Source organism: Mustela nigripes, chromosome 8, assembly GCF_022355385.1.
Source record: "Mustela nigripes isolate SB6536 chromosome 8, MUSNIG.SB6536, whole genome shotgun sequence".
NCBI lineage: Eukaryota > Metazoa > Chordata > Mammalia > Carnivora > Mustelidae > Mustela > Mustela nigripes.
Window position 1 is genome coordinate 45070922 of NC_081564.1, and position 21004 is coordinate 45091925.

The 21004-nt window shown below is 44.1% G+C and overlaps 1 protein-coding gene across 4 annotated transcripts in view; it reads left to right on the plus strand.

Moving 5' to 3' along the window:
- The first annotated feature begins 27 nt into the window (after positions 1-27).
- CABYR (calcium binding tyrosine phosphorylation regulated) overlaps positions 28-21004 on the plus strand; it is a 23819-nt gene continuing 2842 nt past the window's right edge. The window contains exons 1-4 of one of the 4 annotated variants that reach the window (XM_059409372.1): positions 28-4833; positions 7273-7445; positions 7545-7598; positions 18064-18414. In XM_059409372.1, the coding sequence (XP_059265355.1) occupies positions 7298-7445; positions 7545-7598; positions 18064-18414 (553 nt within the window). In that variant the 5' untranslated portion in view covers positions 28-4833; positions 7273-7297. The other 3 variants (XM_059409373.1, XM_059409374.1, XM_059409371.1) reach the window with 3 other exon arrangements.

Sequence of the window (21004 nt, forward strand, 5' to 3'; positions counted from 1 at the left end):
AAAAGGCGAATTGACTTGTCCCATTCGATGATTCCTGTTAGCAGTGGAGCAATGACTAGAACGCGGATCTCCTGATCGCAGATAGAATATTTTTGTTCAAAAAATGTTAATAACCCAGAATTTTGTTTCCTTATTAAAACACAAATGGTCTTCAGCTGACGTGTCATCAAAAAATGCTTTTCTTTAGATTGTCTACAAAATGTTTCAGAGTAATGAACACTTTTTTTTTCCTTTGAAAGCCAGCCAGGTAGGCCTAATAGATAGTTTTACAACCAAAAGTAGAACTATTTTGCTAGTGTATTAGAAAGCCTAGTCTATAGGCTAGATAAATAATACCTACATCTTAGGAGTTTCCTTTTCTTTGTGATAAATTGTCTAATTACCAGCTTTTGGAAGTCTTTTGACAAATTTCTCGAAAAGGTTATTCTTGAGTGAACGTAGGGTTTTTTTTTTGCCTCAGAATGTTTGCTGGTGAAGGATTTGCTGGGCTGTCTGTTGCCAGGGTTTAATCATTTTCTCCTCAGCTCAGGTTATTCTGTATAAGGAGTCCAGAGTTAATTTTTAAGCCTTCATCGCTAATTTTTTATTGTTATTTAATTTACCTCTTTGTCCAGTACTGCACACCTGTGGTTTGGAAGAGTCTAAATACCTCAGCCACTTAAGAATTTCTGCCATAGTAGTGTGACTAACATGGTTCAGGCTTAAGGTTAGACTTTTAAAAGTTTATATTGAGTTACAGAGTATCATCTTGGGGTGTCATTTACATATCCTTTTAGCTGAAGCATGTTCTCCTGTGATCTTAATACTTTAATATTTCTTTTCCAAATAAAACATAGGAGGAGCAGCTAGAATGTTGACAGCTTTAATCTACTTAATCTGGTTTTGAGGGAATGATAATTTCCTTGAAAGAATTAATCCTCACTGACTTTGACTAAACTATATTCATGATTCCTTACTTCCAAAATGTTTATTCACATTGACTTTCTTTCTGGTGTGAATCCTGCATGGATTTTTGACACTAGCCAGAGAGAAAAGATTGCTACCTTACATTCAGTGAATGAGTCGATCCAGAAGCCACGTAGATGCTTTCTGAAGAGAAAAATTGGTATTAAAAGTATTGGATACCTAATCTCATCAAGGCTTAAGGGAAGAAGGTTATGAATTGGTAAAATATGGCTCTTGGCCATTCTGTTCTCTTAGGCTATAGCATATGAGGCAAACTTCCCAGTTATGATTGTAGGGCATTCTGAATCAGGAAGTTCTTGGTTCAGTTCGTACTTAGTTGAATTTTCAGTTCAAATACTGTTTGAACCATTATTTACTACTCAAAGATTACATAAAGCCCTGTACTTTAAAATAAAAAGTGATTCCTATCCTAATTGCTGTAAAAATTTGTTTGTATCTCTCCAGAAAGATTGCAGGGTTTCAAATAACCAGGTCACTGAATAGACAACTTTACCATGTCCCTTTAATAGAGAGTAGGTTTGATTATAAACTGATCCTGCCTTTGGTACAGGACATCCCCTGTGGTTTATGCGTGTTAGCAGGGTGGTAGAGTATGGAGATGGGGTAGAGGGTGATAACCAAACCACAGTGCAGGCATACGGTACCATTAGATTGACGGAAATCTGAGTACACTTTTGAGCTGAGTAATTCATGACTTTTTTCTGGCCTGCGTGCCATGAGTTATCCAACCTGTGAACTGTGATCTGCCTGGAAACTTAGCTTGGTGTAAACTTCTCTTTAACCCTCGTGGATGAAGAAAATAATCATATAACCTGAACGGTTTGCATCTGTGTGTGGTTTGTCAGCATCACGCACTCCTTCCCCATTCTCTTCCACAGATGTTCTAATTTGTGAGTGTCAGATGTATTTTTGTATTAGATTTTGCCGATGGTGGAAGACATCTCTAATGTATATTTATGTACTCTGAACACATTTATGATCTGACACACTTTGGAGGCATGGTCTAATAATGTAATATATGTACCTTTGTGGTTAAAATATTTAAGATTTTTTTAAATTAGGTTAGGTGTCTTTTGATTTTAGCACACGATAGCTAAGTATATGCCCGAGTGAAGAAGTATTTCAGATGTCACAGAAAAGTAGGAATTTATTGTTGCATATAGTACAAGTCAACTATTTATGGAATTTGCACTTTTAAACTTCTGCCAACTAAACTTCTGCCTACCTGATTTCTGAAATACACACACGTGTGTATTTCTTTGCTGTATAACTTAGTCGATTGCTTCCTTAAGCAAACGGTGGTGGCAAGTATACAAATACGGCTTTGCACCTATGAAGATACACATTCACAGTCATGATGTATTGTTTGGTATTTCTTACGTTCTTAAGAATCCTGTTGGTGGTATATTTTGTAGAAAAAGAAATGGTTAAGCTCAGATCATCCTAAGACACCTAGTAGAGGAAGGAGACTTAGAAGCCAGGAAAAGGACAGCAGGGGGTGGGATGGGTGCAGGAGAATGGGAAGTCGGTCCACAGAAGATGTGCCCCTTCTTCAGTGAAGTGTAAATCACCCAGTGCGCATTGTACTTGGCTTTCTTGTGAAAACTAGTAAGGGGTTTGAGTTGTAGCTCCTATTGCTGGGGAATATTATAACCTGGGTGAGCTCACTTTCTCCAAACACAGGCCAGTGGTTTACAAATTCTAGTTTTATACATTAACCGTCTTTTGAGAATCTGATTCTGTAGGTGCTAGGTAAGGCTTAGGAAGGCATTTTTTAGCAAGCTCCTAAAAATGATTCTAATTCAGGTGGCGTAAATTAGAGAAACACTGCCCTATGTTACCTTTTGTTAAGTGTTTTGTAAAGCTGAGAGAGGAGACCAACACAAACAGAATTCTATAACAAGGCTGTGTTCATAGAGTGTATTATCCTGGGGCCACTGAGGAAATGCTTCTAACTGGCTTTCTGAACTGAGTCCCCCCCCCCCCCCCAAGATATTATTTATTCATTTGAGAGAGCACAAACGGGGAAAGGAGGAAAGGAAGAAGCAGACACCCTGCTGAGCTGGGAACTCAAGGTGGGGCTGGATCCCAGGAACTGGAAATGATGACCCGAGTTGAAGGCAGATGCTTAACCATCTGAGCCATGAGCCACCCAGGCTCCCTGCCAGCTGAGATTTAAAGAAGGATGTAGTCAGGTAAAAATGGACTAAATGAGATTGGAATCCTGCAGAGGCCCCACCAAGAACCTTGAGCTCTTCTGTAAAGTAAGGGTGGGGAGCAGGGAGCAATGGAAAACAAAGTAGATTTGCATTTTGCCTTTAGATCCTTAGTGACAGGATGGGAAGACAAGAAGATTGGAAAACCAGATGAAATCATTAGTTCTAGAAATCAAAGCAGCAAATGGTAGTTTGAAAGTTTTTGGTTAAATGTTTTCACTGTAAAATTTTGCATTTCAGAGGGACTTGGACAAAGCAGTTATTGAAGAACTGTGGAAAGAGTAAGGGCTTGACGTGAGTCTCAGATATTCTGCACAGTACCTAACACCTGTGTGTCCAGGATGGCCTGTCAAGGTCCGGCTACATAAGCATAAATGTCTGTTAATTCCCGAAGACACCACAAATGGGGTTTGTACTGAGGGGGTTGTAGTAGGTCATTTTCTGTCTTTGTTGGTTAAATATATTGTGAACCATCAGAAATCATGGAAGCTTCATTTCACTTTTCTCTACCAAAGTGGGGCTGGAGGGTAGTGATGGACCAAAAGAATGTACCATCTGCAGACCTGTCCTCACACTCGAAATCTAAAATTAACTTTTCTCCTTTTAAAATATAATCTTCATGAGAAGAGGGAGCCTGCCACATAAGGGGCATTCAGTAATAATTATATGGATGAATTAATATCCGTAGGAAGTGCTCTGTGCAGCATAGGTATACACCAGAGCCTCAGCATGACCTTTTTTATTTTAAAGAGCTCTGGAAGCCTTAACTGTTTGAGTTTAAAAAAAAAAAAAAAAAAAAAGGTTTTATCAGATGGATGCCCTGAATACATTATTTCATGGTAGATTTCCAGCGGTTCTTGTTTTTTAAATATATGAAAATGGATTACAATGAAGCCTTGGTCTTCATGGTTATGATGGAGGTTAAGGCTCGGTACAAACCTGTGAGCCAGAATGGTGAGAGAACAGGTTTTTGGAAGGACGCAGCCTTCCCTGTCCCGCTGGTGGTTGTGGGAGGATGCCTTGTGCCCCGGGTATTGCAAAACTGTAATTAAGGGAAACTGGAATCTTAAGGGTTAATACCAAGGTCTCTCCACAGGGGATGGTCTCAAGAGGGAAAGTACTGTGCTGCGGCAAATTGTTCGTTCTCTTTATAGTAGTGTGTGTGCTGTATAACGTGACTAAAATTAGTCTTCGGAAAGGTGACTGAGAGTTAACGGGTGAGGTGGGGGAGTGATGTGAAGAGGCGCGGTGGTGACGGCGAGAACTGCCATAAATCTATTTCTCTTTCCTAATACAACAGCTCTTTTTTTATATTGTGCGACCAAAAGCGAAGAGGCCGTCGCCCTAGCCGTTTGAAAACGCCCGTTTCCCTACGCCCGTTCCTATTCTGTCAGAAAACGCGAGGCGACTCCCCGGCTAGGCTCTCAGAGTCCCAACCTTTGTTCCCTTCGGCGTCCCCATTGGCTGGGAGCACTCAGGCTCCGCCTCCTTCCCTGGGAGCTGGAGCCCTGGGAGGGAGGGAGGGACTTTGTGATGCACGGCCTGACGTCAGCAGGGATATAAAAGCTCCGCAGGGAGCTCGGGGTCCTACAGGAGCCGCCGGCAAGGGGGCAACGAGGAAGCTCTTTAGAGCACAGCCGGAAAGGAGAAGGTGGGGCGAATCTGGAGAAAAGGCCCCCCCACCGTGTGGCCAGGAGGCAGTTAGGCTCTCGGGGCGCCTGCGCAGTGGGCTCGGTGGACAGTTCTTCCAGTGTGGGGGAAGGCGGAGGGCCTCCGGAAGGGGAGCCGGGTGGGGAAGGGCAGCCCAACCGGCGAGTGTGGCGGAGGTGCCGGATCTGGGCGGAGAGTCTGCCACCTGCACCTCCAAAGCTAGAGGACGCGGAACCGGACCCGCTCTCCATTTCGGTGCCCTTGTCACCAAACAAATCCAACGGCAAACCGAGCCCAGACCCTGGCGTAGGTCCTGAGCGAATGAGTGATGTGTCCTGTTGAACGTTTCCAGTGGCCCCGAAGCCCCCACTCCCTCGTCCTCTGCCTCCTGCTCAGGCGTTAGCGCTGGGGGGATGGGTAAACTGGGAGCTCATGGTTCAGCATGGGGGTCGGGGTCCTAAAACTGGTATTTGACAAACATTTTTTTAAAGGAGAGTTGTGGGAACAGTTAGGCCGTCACTGTTCAGCGTTCTTCAGTGTAGGTGTGTGTGAGTACCCGTTGATGTAAGCTTGCTTCCTTTCCCAGTCAGTATTTCTCAACTTGCTCAGGAAGGTTTTTTGCATGGGACTGTGTTGTAGGATGGTCGGCGGCATCCCAGGTCCCAGAGTCTGGTGTGGGTGGGGGCGCGGCTAGCACCTGCGCTGAGAACCAGTAGAATCACTGTACGGCCATTCTCCATGGTTGGTGACATCAGCTGCTCACTGCCTGCAGGAAGGGTGTTTCGGTAGCTCAACCACGGCTGTTAGTAAGCCACGTTTCCAAACACGACTTACCTACCCTCACTGGAGTGCCAAGGGTGTACTTGAAAAAATCATACACGTACACACAAATAGAATATAAGTATATACATGGATCATACATAAAATTACTGCCTATGTCCCTTGACGTTTAGCATGTGGGCTTGCCAAAGCTGCGCCAGTAGTTTTTTTAAAAGATGGTTTAATTTCGTAAAGGTCCCGTTGACTTACTCTAAGAGTAGGTTTTCATTAAAGGATTCAGTACACTTAATGATATCCTCAAAGGGTTTGCTTTGGCCAATAGAGATTCATTTTCTCCCCTGACCTTTGGGAAGACAAAATGCGCTTTTAAATATTCAGCATTTTGCTATGACACATTACTTTTTTATTAGAGGTTGGCTCCTTGTATAATTGCTGTAACTGTGCAGCTTAGCCCCATGAAACTCATTACTCTCTTTATTGTAGGGATGTTGTTGACATGATTCATTATCTCACAGTATTCTCCCCTTTATAAGGACCCATAGGAGAAATTTCTCCTGGGTCTCAGTGTTCACAGTACCTGTGATTCACCCAGGCAGCTGATTTGGTTTTTTTATCTCAGGAAAGACCGATCATTTAACCAACTGTTTCCTATTTTGTAATGTCTGTTGGGTAGTTCAAGGGCCGATCTGACACTCCCATCTCTATGAAAGTGTAGGGCCTATGGCTTGTCTTGGGATATAACCTTACCTGTAGCTTCATCATATCTTTTCTACCATAATTTGCCCTTACCACTGAACTCATTTCCTTAAATAATTTTGTTCTTTTATAAACCTTAAATCATTTTCTACAATGAAACAATACACACACACACACACTGACACACAGATTAGAATGGCAACCTCTGCAACTCCTGAGCATTGCAGGTTAGACTATGCAATACCCTTGGTACCACTTAAAATCCAGAAAGGGTGGAGGAGGGGGAATGAGGGGAAAACAAGGGCAGAGGTTAAGGGAGGATATGAGAAAGAGAGGCATATGGCGGTGGGTGGCATGATACCACAAGTAATTTATTCCTATTCTGATTAGTGTTAAGGCAAAATTAAATTTAAAGCTAAAAACTGTATATTGAAAGCTAATTGATGTGTCCAGGGGTAGATTTAGAAAAAGGAGGCAAAAGAGATTTTCTTGTAGAAAAACCCTATTCTACAATTGTATTTGATGAAGGCACAAAAAAGCCAGTGCCCCTATGTAGTTTTGAAGGATCTTGTGTATACACAGACATATGACCTTAATTTATCTTTCTGGAAATTCTGTACAAAATATTTACTGAATTTTACAAGAACAAGTTTTGTTTGGTTGCTTGATTTTTCCTTCTTTGTTTTTAGTATGATCCTAGAGTTCTTGGCAGGGCTTTTCTCATGGGTTTCCTTAATAGTACCATATCACTCATCTGCACATAATCTACTGGGTGTGTGTGTGTGTGTGTGTGTGTGTGTGTGTGTGTGTAATTAGCTCATTTTTGTTAGAATAAATGCCTAGAGGTTAAACTCAAGCTAACAATTTCAATAGGAGATAGGTTTATTCATAGAAACTACAGTTATCTCATGAATATTTCAGTAAAAAAATATATACTATAAGACTTTGTTTTTCTTCATTATAGTTGAGATTACAGACATCCTGCCAAAATGATTTCTTCAAAGCCCAGACTTGTCGTACCTTATGGCCTCAAGACTCTGCTTGAAGGAGTCAGCAGAGCCGTTCTCAAAACCAATCCACCAAACATCACCCAGTTCGCAGCAGTTTATTTTAAAGAACTTATTGTGTTTAGAGAAGGTTTGTTACTCCTTTAGATTATATACATGTTGCTTTGAAAAGGAAGGCATTTTAAATTGGGCATTTTATGTATCTAATTTCCTGTATTTATTCCTTCAGGGAATACTTCTCTGGATATAAAAGATCTTGTTAAACAATTTCATCAGATTAAAGGTAAGTAACACAAGTGTTAACAGTTGACTAATCCTAGTTATAAATTATTGCATCATTACCACCATATGTTTAAGAATGGTGCCTATAAATATTTTTTGTTTAATCACTCTGTTTTGAAAAATAAACCATCCATGTGATTATTTAATTATTTGATCCATTTTTTAAAAATCTGGAGATAAGTCTGGAGGATTTTAAATCTTTAAAAGACAAAAATAGGAAAGACTCAACCTTCAAACCATTTGGTACAATGAGACCTCAGTGTGGATAAGCTATGAGTGAAACCCTTTTCTTTCTTTTTTTAAAAGATTTTTTTTTTTTTTAATTTATTTGACAGAGATCACAAGCAGGCAGAGAGGCAGGCAGAGAGAGAGGAGGAAGCAGGCTCCCTGCTGAGCAGAGAGCCTGATGCAGGGGCTCAATCCCAGGACCCTGAGATCATGACCTGAGCCGAAGGCAGAGGCTTTAACCCACTGAGCCACCAGGGTGCCCTGAAACCCTTTTCAATGCCCCCATCTTAAAGGAAGTACACTGAACTTTGAAGAAAATTGGATGTTGTAGTAATAAAGACTAAATGATAATGAGATATACTATATAGGAAAGTTGTATAAACATTCTTCTTGGAAGATTTTATTAAACAAACATCCTTTTTTCTTTTTTCCTCCCTGTGATAGGTTACCTGCAGTCCAGTTGGAGGGCAGGGGATCAATTATGTGTTACTGACCATCTTTTCTGTTCTAAGAGTCTCTAGATAGTGAAGAGAAGTTTTTCCTAGAAAGTGTCTTCTCCAGCCATCTCTGTGGCTTAGGGCGATCCCTCTGCTTAGAAGAGAAGTTGTGTTTTATGTGTGTATGTGTAAATGCCTATGTAAACATGACAGCATGAAATTGCATTGACAGAAGAGCAACGAAAAAAAAAGGCGGGGCGCCTGGGTGACTCAGTGGGTTAAAGCCTCTGCCTTCGGCTCAGGTCCTGGGATCGAGCCCTGCATTGGGCTCAGCAAGGAGCCTGCTTCCTCCTCTCTCTGCCTACCTCTCTGCCTACTTGTGATCTCTGCCTGTCATGTAAATAAATAAAATCTTAAAAAAAAAAAAAAAAGAAAAGGAAATTAAAAAAAAAAGGCAAAAGTTGACATGGTGGGAGGACCAAAGCAAAGGGGATACATCGGTCATCCCAAGGACAGGCACACACATCTAAAAGAATGGTAAGAAGCAGCTTTTGGCAGAATTTTGTGGGGAAAACAGACTTGTGGTCAGTGAGGGAAATAAGGAAATAGTTTTTGCTGCATTTGCTAGCCAATATTTTGGAATGACTGTAAAGAAAAGGTAGGATCAGGTGAGGCTGAGCTACTTTTATACTCTGCCAGTTTGGTGATGCCAATACATAACCTAGTCAAGCTAGGGAGAAGTCAGGAGTAGAACCTAGGAAAATGTAGAAAACGAGGATTTGGATCTGCAGTGAAAGATATACTCCCAACAGAACAAGACTAAAACCAGCAAAGAATCAGCATTTGTGAAGGGGCAGGAGAGTGAAGCGCTGTGGTTCTGGAATATGTGCTCTCGAGTCTGACCGCTTCCCTGCAGGGTCCTGATGGCATCTCAGCTTACCATGGGATACAGGTCTGGGCTTTGCTTGCCACCAGCAGGATTCAGACAAGTGCTAGAACACGGACCATTCTCCCCTTTTCTATCAGGCTGGTTTCTCGAGAAGTCAAGGTAATGGCAGGCTTGTACTCATGCCCTCTACACCAGGAGCTATGTTTGACAGCCTTAGGAGTAAGCAGGCTTCCTATGTTTGAGAAGGATGGTAAAGTTGGTGAATCTTTATGAGGGGAGGTAATTAACCGGTAGCTTTTGAGACAGATTTGTTTACTGAGAAACTTACCCACCATTCAGTTTAGCAAGTGGACTAAACTAATGTGGATTAGTTTAATTAACAGACTGGGCTGATGGGATAACTATACTTCCCGTAGAGGTAAGAAGAGGGAAGTAAATGCTTTTCTCCTCCAGTAACTACAGATACCAAGGCAATTTACATAACATGCAAATAATCCTAAAAGTGAGTTCACTGTATGGCTGTAGAGAGATTGCTCTTGGGTAGTAGAATAAAATGAACATTGTGTGTTCTAGTTTACCAGGGAGATGAGAGGGTAACATGAAGGTATGACTAGAAAACATAGAGCTCTTTGTTACTATCTAAAACCAGTTTGGCTCATTTATCTGACTTTTATTGTCCTATCAACTGATTTCATATTGGCAAAGCATCCATTAACTTAGGTTGTAACATAGATCCTGCACGATTCCATCTGCATCCAGGAAAGCATCACTCGGGGCTAAAGAGGGACTATCTATGGATATACATCTTAAGGTTTCCATTTGGTAGGGCATTTCCTCCCGAGTGACATCCTCCTATCTTCCAAATGGTTTAATTCCTCAACTGCTATTCCTGTGGGAGTGCCAAGCAAATTTGCTGCATGGTGGTTTAGTTCTCTACAAGGAAAATGTGAATAGAACAAGTGGCATCTTTTCCTTTTTTTTTTTTTTGTTTAAGATTTTATTTATTCATTTGGCAGACAAGAGATCACAAGCAGGCAGAGAGGCAGGCAGAGAGAGAGGAAGGAAGCAGGCTCCCTGGTGAGCAGAGAGCCCAAAGCAGGGCTCAATCCCAGGACCCTGAGATCATGACCTGAGCTGAAGGCAGAGGCTTTAATCCACTGAGCCACCCACGCGCCCCACATCTTTTCCTTTAAATACACTTCCCTTATGTGGATCCCGGTGCCAGGTATGGATGGTGGTGCCTGTAAGATCCTACATGCTCTGCTGGTCCTAGGGATTGTGGCTCTCCCAGGCTTTCCATGATTTGTAATATGGGAACATGGACCATTCTTTGAGGACTAGGTCAGTTGACCCTCATTCTGGTCTTTCAGTCTCTTCAGCATGAGAGCATGAGAGCATCAGGTATTAGCATTTGGTAAGGTGGGGCAGAGTCTCACATTCATCCCTGGTGCATTTGTCCCCATTTAACTCCCAGGTATTAGACATGAGCATGAAAGACATTTGTTTTATATCCACAGTACATCCCTGCACATATCATTTGTTTTATTTGAACACTTCATCCTGGATTTTTCTCGGAAGGAAGCCCATATTTGGCAGGCTTCTTTATAGGACCAGTAGTGTTTACCCGTCTCCCCTGCACCTTTAAAAACTCATGTAAACTCAGGTAATGGAAGAGGGAGAAGGAAAAGAACCAGACATGAGAGCAAACTTTTCTTACTTCTCTGTTCTTTCATCGCTTCCACCATTTTCCAGAGCCTAGGACCTTTAGGATGGTCCCTGGCTCTGTCCGGGATCCCTTGTGGCATATGCCTATTTCCAAAGCAGTTCATGCTGCAGAACACTTCTGTGGATCCTCTTGTTTTTCTGCAGTTGGATGAAACAGATCTCACTACCATGTGAATCAGTGAAAGTGCCCCTATTTTTTCAGCCTTCTCAGGAGAGTTTATTCATTAAATAGTACTGAATCATTAACTGAGGGGAATTTTTTAAAAAATATTTTATTTATTTATTTGACAGAAAAAGATCACAAGTAGGCAGAGAGAGGAGGAAGCAGATTCCCTGCTGGGCAGAAAGCCCAATGTGGGGCTCAATCCCAGGACCCTGGGTTCATGACCTGAGCCACCCAGGTGCCCCTAATGGAGGGAATTTTAGAAACTCAGGTGATCTTTTAAGGCAAAAGAATTTTAAGTTCTACCACTTACTACATCACAGGTAGGAAAAGAAGGGAAAGAGGAATGGAATTAGCAAGTACAGGCATACCTTGGAGATACTGTGGGTTCAGGTCCAGATCACCAGAAAGCGAATCACCATAAAGCGAATATTGCACTAACGCCAGTTAAATGAACTCTTTTGGTTTTCCAGTGCCTATAGAAGTTATGTTTATACTATAATCAAGTGTGCAATAACATGTCTAAAAAAGAAACCAGTGTACATATCTTAATTAAAAAAATACTTTATTGCTAAAAAATGCTAACTACCATCTGAGCTTCCAGAGAGATGCCTTGATGTTGGCGGCTGCTGACTGATCAGGGTGGTGGTTTCTGAAGGTTGGGGTGTCTGTGGCAGTTTCTTAAAATAAGTCTTGAGTGAAGTTTGCTGCACTGAATGATGCTTCCTTTCATGAATGATTTCTCTGTGGCATGTGATACTGTTTGATAGCATTTATGCCTAGAACTTTTTTCAAGATTAGAGTCAATCTCAACCCTGTTGCTGCTTGATCAACCAAGTTTATAGAATACCGTATATCTGTTGTTGTCATTTCAACAATCGTCACAGCATCTTCACCAGGATTGTAGATTCCATCTCAGGAAAGGACTTTCCTTGCTTATCCATTAGAAGCAACTCCTCATCCATTCAAGTTTGATCTTGAACTTGCAGCCATGCAGCCACATCTTCAGTGACTTCCTCTACGGAAGTCTGGAACCCCTCCAAGTCACCCAGGGGGGTTGAAGTCAACTTCTTCCAGACTCCTCATAATGTGATATTTTGACCTCATCCTATGAATCATAGATGTTTTTAATGGCATCTAGAATGGTGAATCCTTTACAGAAGGTTTAATCTGACTTCACCCAGATCCATCCAAGGAATCCTTATCTTTTACAATGATAGCCTTATGAAAGGCATTTCTTAAATAATGAGACTTGAAAGTTGAAATGACTTCTTGGTTCATGGACTGCAGAGCTGATATATTAGCAGGCATGAAAAACACATTCGTTGTACATCTCCATCAGAGCTCTCGGGTCACCAGGTGCGTTGTCAGTGAGCTGTACTATTTTGAAAGGAATCTTTTATTCTGAAAAACAAGTCTCAACAGTGGGCTTAAACTCTTCAGTAAACCATGGTATAAACAGACATGATGTCATCTAGGCTTTATTGTTCATTTCTAGAGCACGGGCAGAGCAGATTTAGCATAATTCTTCAGGGCCCTAGGATTGGGCCCTAGCTTTGGCTTCAACTTGAAGTCCCCAACTGCAGTAACCTAACAAGACAGTCAGCCTGTGCTTTGAAGCTTTGAAGCCAGGCATTGCCTTTTCCTGTCTAGCCACCAAAGTCCTAGATATCATCTTTTACTGTCAGAATGTTTCATCTACATTGAAAATCTATTGTTTAGTGTAGTCACCTTTGTTGATGATCTTAGAGCTTCTGGGTCACTTGCTGCAGCTTCTCCATCCGCACTTGCTGCTTCACCTTGCATTGTTATGTCACAGAGGCAGCTTCTTGCCTTAAACCTCACCATCCACCATCCACCAGCTTCAGACTTCTCTCCTGCAGCTTCCTCACCTCTCTCAGCCTTCACAGAACTGAAGAGAGTCCAGACCTGGCTCTGGACTAGGCTTTGGCTTAAGGGAACGTTGTGGCTGGTTTGGCCTATCCAGACCACTCAGACCTTCTCCATCTCAGTAGTAAGGCTGTTTTGCTTATCATTTGTGTGTTCACTTTCAGTTTTCCTTTAAGAACTTTTCCTTTGCATTCACAACTTCTCTAACTGGTTGGCATAAGAGGCCTCGCTTTTGGCCTGTCTCAATTTTCAAATGCCTTCCTCACTAAGCTTAATCATTTCTAGCTTTTGATTTAATATGCGAGACATGTGGCTCTCTCTTACTTTCACTTGAACACTTAGAGGCCATTATAGGGTTATTCTTTGGCCTAATTTCAATATTGTTGTTTCTGGGAATTAGGGAGGTTCCAGGGGAGGGAGAAAGATGGAGGAACAGCCAGTCATCCTAGACTGACATAGGGCTGCCACAAAGCTTCAATCCGTAGTGGGGGAAAAAGGTGTATTTGTGAAGTAAAATGAAGTGAGATATTTTGTCCTAGGTCCTTAAATATATTTTGTCAATCAAGGCAACTTTATAAGATAACATCATTACAATTTTACGTAGAAATCTGATGCTTGGGCATGATTAAAAAAACTTGTAAGCTTCTAAAAATTAATTGCCAGGTTAGGATCGAAACCTAGATCTTCCTAGCAGCATAACTCATACTCTTTCCATAGTAAATAATATTCTCTGATCCCTCTGGAAAAACTTTAAATTCTTGAACTGAAAGTGGAGAGGGACTTCAGCTCCCTTTCCCCATAGTATCTCCTCTTCCACTTCCTCTGTGGTCACTTTCTTGTGTAGAGCCTGAGGCCAGATTGTGCTAGTTCTCACTTTTTCACCACTCTGTGAGAAGAGGGCAGTGGTTTCCCCATGTGGAGAGGCAGATGAAATCTCAACACCATCACCTTCCATCCTCTTCAGCTTTACGGAGTCTAGTTTTTAGTACCAGCCCTCTCCTGCTCCCAACAAAGGCAGGAAATAGCTAACTCTTTGGAAGAATCAAGAAAGCCTAGCGCAACTGAGTTAACCTGTTAATTTTTTTTTTTTTTTAAGATTTTGTTTCTTTGAGAGACACAGATAGTGACAGAGATAGTGAGAGAAAGCACAAGTGGGGAGAGGGAGCCTGATGTGGGGCTCTATCTCAGGGCCCTGGGAACATGACCCAGGCTGAAGGCAGACACTTAACCCACTGAGCCACCCAGGCACCCCAACCCATTAACTTTTCTTACTGATCCTGGACATTCTTGGTTTGGCCATAAAATAGTAATTATAATCACGTACTGCTGCTGATCATTGGGCCCAATTTCAATTTCTATGCAGCACCATAGCAGCTATGCATACCATTAAATGTCTTATTTATTCATATTAAATATTCATAATGTTTTTAGTTTAATTCTTATGCCAAATTCTATTTTCATACATTATTTTCACAGTTGGTTACACATACTTGTGGCCATTCTCTCTTATTAAATAAATGAGAAATGTATCAATTTCAATACAATCTATACTAAATTTTGTGAAGCTCTGGTGCTACTTTGCACTTTCCTGGGCATTTTTTTTTATGTAAGGCTATACCGATTCCCTAAGCGGGGATGTACTGTGCCAGAATGGTCCTTTGTATTTCTTGAAGTCTCATATTTGCCTAGACAGGGTGGTGATTTGTACACAGGTAAGAATTTCATTAAGTTTAAAAAAACGTTCAAATAATTATCTGGTTGTGATACTGGGAGGGGGACTGGGGTGTTTTATGCTTTTCCATTGTGGTAAGATTAATCAATTGGGGAATAGTCCATACTAAAGAAGAACAATAAATCATGGACCCAGTCGATGGTATTGTCAAGAGTTGGGGTCAGATTGGCAGCCTAGGACAGAAATACAGGATTAGGAGTAAGAGAGGAAGCAGATATAGCAGACCAGGAAAATGAGGACAAGGGGGTCAGGGACACTAGGACACAAGAGTCAGTACGGGCAGGAAGAACATCTTGGACCTGAGCAGCTAACTGTAGCTCTCTGCTGTCTAGGAACGTTGACAGTGCCCTGTTGTTCACAAAATCCAAACCCTTCAGTGTCACAGGGATAATTCTGAAAAACATTAAGCTAGTGTACATTGATTTCAGATAGCCTCCCATTGTTCTTCGCTCCGTTCATCTCTACCCATTGATGTGTTCATTTGCTTTAGGGGAAAATGCAAATACAGTTTGGAAGCCATTTTACTCAGTAGTGAGTTTCCAAAGTTCATAGTAAAAAACACTTTGGAGTTTTTCAGGAGCCTGTTTTCGTTGAGGGAAGATTTTCTTGGAATTTGCAGAGCTGACTTTTAAGAGCCCAAGATACCAGAATCAAGTCTTTATTTTATATATGCCATAGGATATAAGCTGCTTTCCAGCTGCGAAGGGTCGGGAAACGGGAAGTCCTTCCTGGCGTGGGACTGTGGTTCAGGGCGTGGGCAGTGGACATGAAGTGCTAGCTGAGACTGGAAGTTGTTGTAAGGAAGATGGGGGAGAATCTCTGACTGGACTTCTCTAAAATCCAAACGTAAGGCTTGTGCTTTGCTTTCCCGGGTGCCTCTCAGAGCAGCTGCATGGTGAGTGTGACACAGCGTCTAACATAACCAGTGCTCCGTTCACCAGCCACACTGTAATCGTCATGCTCAGATGTTCAGTCCGTAATTACTGAAAGAATAAATTTGAAGCTGTAGATTAGAAATCATGGAGGGTCTGTCTCAGCTGGGCCAGAGGTAAGATGTCTGGTGTCCCAGGGCCCGCATGTGGCTGGTAGTTGTCCAGCTGTGTCCCAGTGGTCCCCGAGTGCTGACTAGCAGGGAATCGGGCTGGGACATAGTGAAGTTACTCGCCACGCCAGCAGAGAGCTGCAGCACGTAATGTTCACGCTGGGGCTAAATAAAAACTGGCAGCTGGGCCTCCGATGCTAAAGAGGAACAAATTAAATTAGGAAAGGGATCTCCCAGGAAATAACAAGCCACATTTCCCACAAAGTGGAAATCCTTCAGCGAATACAGCCAAGTCCGGGACTAACACGTGGGGCCCAAGCAGTAGGAGTGGTGGCTCTCCTCAAGGCCACCAAGAGTCAGCAAAGAGCAACATGGATCAGAACCAGCGCTTACTCCAGCATTTTGTTTCCTTCTTTAGAAGTGGCAGAACCTTTGCTAAGTACTAAGTACCCCTAAAAGGCTGACTTAATTAGCCAAAAGAGACTAAGTATTTTTAATGTTTTAGTATTTTTAACCTAGATCAGGTACATTTTACCATTTGGAAACAAGCATTTTAATGCAAATAGAGAAAGTAAAGTAATGCTTTCTGACATGTCTGTCATAGTGTGTAAATTTTGATCCCTTTCCAAGACCAGGTCGTGCAAAGAAAGCGCTCGGCGATCTGAACCCTCCTACCTTTGCCATCATCTCCCTCTCCATGCACCAGACAGCCTGTTACTGCCCGATTTTTGGTTTATGCTACTTCCTTCTCCAGGAGCTGCCGTGTACCTTTCAAATCCCACCTATCTGTAAAGTCCAGTTCATTATTTTATTTAACAAATCTGTAAATTCCTGCCCATTGCCAGACACTGAGCTAGGTGAAAGTCAGTGGAGGGAGAGAGATTTCAGCTTCAGCCATGACGGAGGGGCTGCTGGCACACTTAGCCTCCTATCCTCAACCATCATAAAAGCTGGAGCAATTCTATAAAACAAAGTCCAGTGCCTGGATCCCTGGGAGATGAGATTCACAGAAAGTGAGCCCCCTCATCACCCTAGCAGCATTTTCCAATTTCTTATACCAGGAAAGCGAAGCCAAGCACAGAGTGGAAGTGCGTCTGGGAAGAGAAAATGGAGCAGCAGAGTTTGGGGCTACTAATATGGCTGGGATTTGGGCAACAAAGTATCAGAGACAGGGTGTTTGCAGGGAAGGATCCCCCAAGTCTGCAAATCCACTTCCTTTGGGTTGCTGGCCAACTCTTGAGCTGCCTGTGTGTGGAGGATGGCTTGAGGCTTAGCAGGGAAAAGCTGGCAGGAGAATAGATGCTGAGGGGATATCAGAAGTGGGGTGCTGCCGGGGGCGGTGGGCTTGGGCCCAGCCGATATGAAGAGGCTTATGAGGCCCTGATATGCAATGAGAGCCCAAGAAGGTCACAGCCGAGGAATACCGACACAGACTGTGCAAGGAGTAAGAACAAAGCTGAAACACACCCACTTTCTGCCTTTCCTGCCGATTTCATTATGATATGAGGGAAATGCTTCCCCAAGTGAAAACCCTTAGTAGAACAAGCAGCTGTGAAAGCGTGCGATAAGGAAGGGGTGTGGGGGACAGGAAGGTGCTGAGCAGAGGAAAGGGTTCCCCTAACCTAGGAGCTCTTCTAGGTCATTAGCTGTCTCGACCTCCCAAGCCAGGGGAATGCCCTCATGCCTGAGGAGTCGCTGCAGCCACTGATGGATCCAGAGTTCTCTTTCTGCCTCTCTGGGTCAGTTCGACTTTAGCTGCTGTGTTATCACACCTTACCAGCAAGTGCTACCATTTTTAGGTTAGACTAGATGATGTTTCCTAATGTCAAAATATTTTATAGGCCCCATTGTCCCATTCACTATTAAATTCTATATAATACCAGTTTTCTTACATTGAGGACTGCCTTTATTGACATGACCGTATTTGTTTCATTTAGAACCCATTATGTCAGCTGAAGATTAGATCACTTACTGGTCAGGTGGGACCCCCTACCCTCACCCCCTACACCCCCCAGAACACTTGGGTTTTGTGTAGGAGTTTGGATCAGGAGCTTTACCCATGGAGGTTTCTAGCTTCCTTAGTTCTAGGCAGTTGCGATGACCAGCTGAAGGTGGTACTTGCTTCCTCGTTTTGTCACTGTGCTACACAGAGTTCTTGATTTTGGAGACGAACTGAGGTGTCTTCTGAGCGGGTAAGGACAGGGAAGTTTACACACCCATTCTAAATGACAGATGCTGGGAAACTGAGTAAAACTCCTCCGTGCTTGTGTGTGTATTGACAACCGAGTGTTCAACCTGTTACTGCTTTAAAATCGGGGTGGGGAGGGACATCTGCTTATTAACCCATGTGGCTTTTTTAGTAGAGAAGTGGTCAGAAGGAACGACACAAGAGAAGAAAGCAGAATGTATGAAAGAAAAGGAAGAAACATCTATAGTTTCCCAAGAACCTACACGGATGGAGAAATCCACGGACACAGAAGAGGACAATATCACTGGACCACTGTTTATGAACAAAACCACTCAGTTCCCATCAGTTCACTCGGAGGTGCCCCAGGAGCCCGAGGAGACACCTGAAGCAGCTCGTGGTTCCACTTCGAAACTGTCTACCCCTAAGATGACGACCCCACCGTCGTCACCACCTCCGGCAGCTGTGTCACCAGAGTTCGCTTACATCCCAGCAGACCCAGCTCAGTTTGCTGCTCAGATGTTAGGTAAAGTTGCATCTGTTCATTCTGATCAGTCTGACGTGTTAATGGTGGACGTGGCCACGAGTATGCCTGTGTTTTCCGACGAGGCGCTGAGCTCAGAGGCTGTCGAAGATACTGGGGCGGCCACTCCTGCTGCGTGTTCTGCAGAGGGGTCAGTCCTTCAGGTTCTGAGCCAAACAGCTGTCCGTGTAGATTTGGGTTCTAAACCTAAAGACGATGAAGCTGAACCAGCAGCGGCTTCCTCCTTCCCCTTGCAGGATGAACAAGAACCTCCTGCTTACGACCAAGCTCCCGAGGTCCCTTTGCAGGCCGATATTGAGGTCACCTCCTTCGTTCACATATCATCTATCTATAACAATGAGCCTGTGATTGAAGGAGTCACTTACGTGGAGCAAATACCAGAAAACATAGTTATCCCTTTTACTGATCGCACTGCTTCTCTTAAAGAACATGAGCCACCACTTAGTCCCATACCTGTAGCCCTTGCCACGGGCATGTCTGAGAAAGCTGTGCGTTCTGTAAAACAGCTGGAGGAGGATAATTCCTCAGTCCATATGGAGGCAGAAGCAACAGTTCTGCTCCCTGACACCTCTTTGGAAGGTCAGCCTGCACAGCTCCTGGAGGCAGAGGGCTCCACCCAAGCAGTAGGCTCTGAAAAACCTCTGCGCGTTGCAATGGAGTTCACTGCCCTAGTCCCTGGCAACCCTGGGCAGGAGTCCTGGGGAAACTCTGCAGCCCAGGAGATGGAGGTCCAACTCGTGCTCTCCGGGGAAGCTGCCACAGCAGTGCTCTCGGCTGCGCAGGGAAGGGCAGCGGGTGGTGCCCCCCCTCCTCCTCCAGAAGGTCTTACTGAGCCAGACCCTGAACCACAGCGGGAAGCAGCACTTGAACAAGGTTTGACGGAGCCAGGTAAGAAAATCAGGTACTTACAACATTACCGATTATATTTTCAGGTGACCTCTGTATTGCAGGTAACCACGGACGTGGGCTCCCTCCAGGTTGGTCAAAAGGCTCGATTTTCAAGAGGTTTTAAGATGGCAAAACTCCATTAGGGCTTTGTTGTACTTGAGATTTTACTCTTATGAGATGAGTGATTTTAAAGTGACATCCCCCAGCCAGGCCTCTGAGTTGGGTCACCGAGCACTTTTGGACATGGCCCACGGAATGAAAAACCCGAGTCAGGCACAAAATCTGGGATCTGGATCTGCTGTTGCAGATGTCGGCCAGGGGCTGTTGGTCTGAAATTGCTCACTTGTGAGTGTAAACTCCAACCACACAACGCCGTCCAAGGTGTGGCCCGTGGCCCGTGAGAGACATGGTGGTGTGTCGCCCCTGCTTTCGCCCTGCAGTTGGGGGCCTCTGCAAGAGGGTGCGGGGAGCCTGCGGGACCCTGCCTCTCTGCCAGGGGGCTCCTGCAGCCACAGGGGCAGCTCCAGAGCTGGACGGACAGGACGGTTCAGCCACACTTCTGTCCCACGGGTGAGTGCAGAGGCGGCGGCAGCAGAAAGGCTGGCCATCCGCTTGAGCCGCTCAGAGGACTGGTCTCCTCCCTCAAGCTCCCCCACCATGTGTGAAAATCCCCACCGCGAGCTGCGCTGCTGGCCATCACCTGGGCTTGCCTGTGACACAGACATGGCTTGATCTCTCCCTCCGTCTAACTATGGACTTGGGTCTGCCCTCTCCCGCCTCCACCCCTTGAGGGCTAGATGGAGCTGACTTCCCCGCTCCCTTTTGCAGAAGTCCTCTTCCACACTGACTCTTCCCAGAGCCGGAAAGGTCAAGTGTTACCAAAGCAGGTGTTTTGGGATCAAATTCTGTCTGGCAGTATGACGGGGATCTGCACCACTGAAAAGGTTGAGAGCAGCATTGGGAGCTAGCATGCAGGACAGGCACAACCCTTGTGGCGGGAGCAGCAGTGACACCCCAAGTCCGGCTCCCCAGTGCCTTGCCCTTTTTCTAAAGCACCACGTGGAGCCTGCAAATGGAAGGCTAGCTTGTACGTGTTTTCTAACTGGCTTGCAGAAGGATCCATTGACCGCATCTGAAGCCACTGAAAACTCACCAGCTTAATCATGTGCATAGTGTTCTGTTCTTTTCTGGGGAAGAAAAGCTGTACCAGGGATATGAGGCCCCGTGTTCAAACAGGGAATGCAGTACAATTTGGGTCCGATGCCACCTCTCCCTCAGGAAGAAGTTTCACCTCCATCCCATCTTCTAGGACTTAGTTCTCCAAGACCGTACAGTCTTCATTAGGCCAGTTAAACTTGCCCTCATAGATGCTGTGGTATTAAGCAGATGGATGGCACTCCCAGACGTCTTTATTTCCCCTTAAAGAGCCCTTCTGGGACCAACACACCTTTTCCTGCCACCTAGCACCTATGATTTCTTTCTTTTTTTTTTTTAAAGATTTTATTTATTTATCAGAGAGAGAAGGGGGGAGAGCGAGCACATGCAGACAGAATGGCAGGCAGAGGCAGAGGGAGAAGCAGGCTCCCTGCCGAGCAAGGAGCCCGATGTGGGACTCGATCCCAGGACGCTGGGATCATGACCTGAGCCGAAGGCAGCCGCTTAACCAACTGAGCCACCCAGGCTT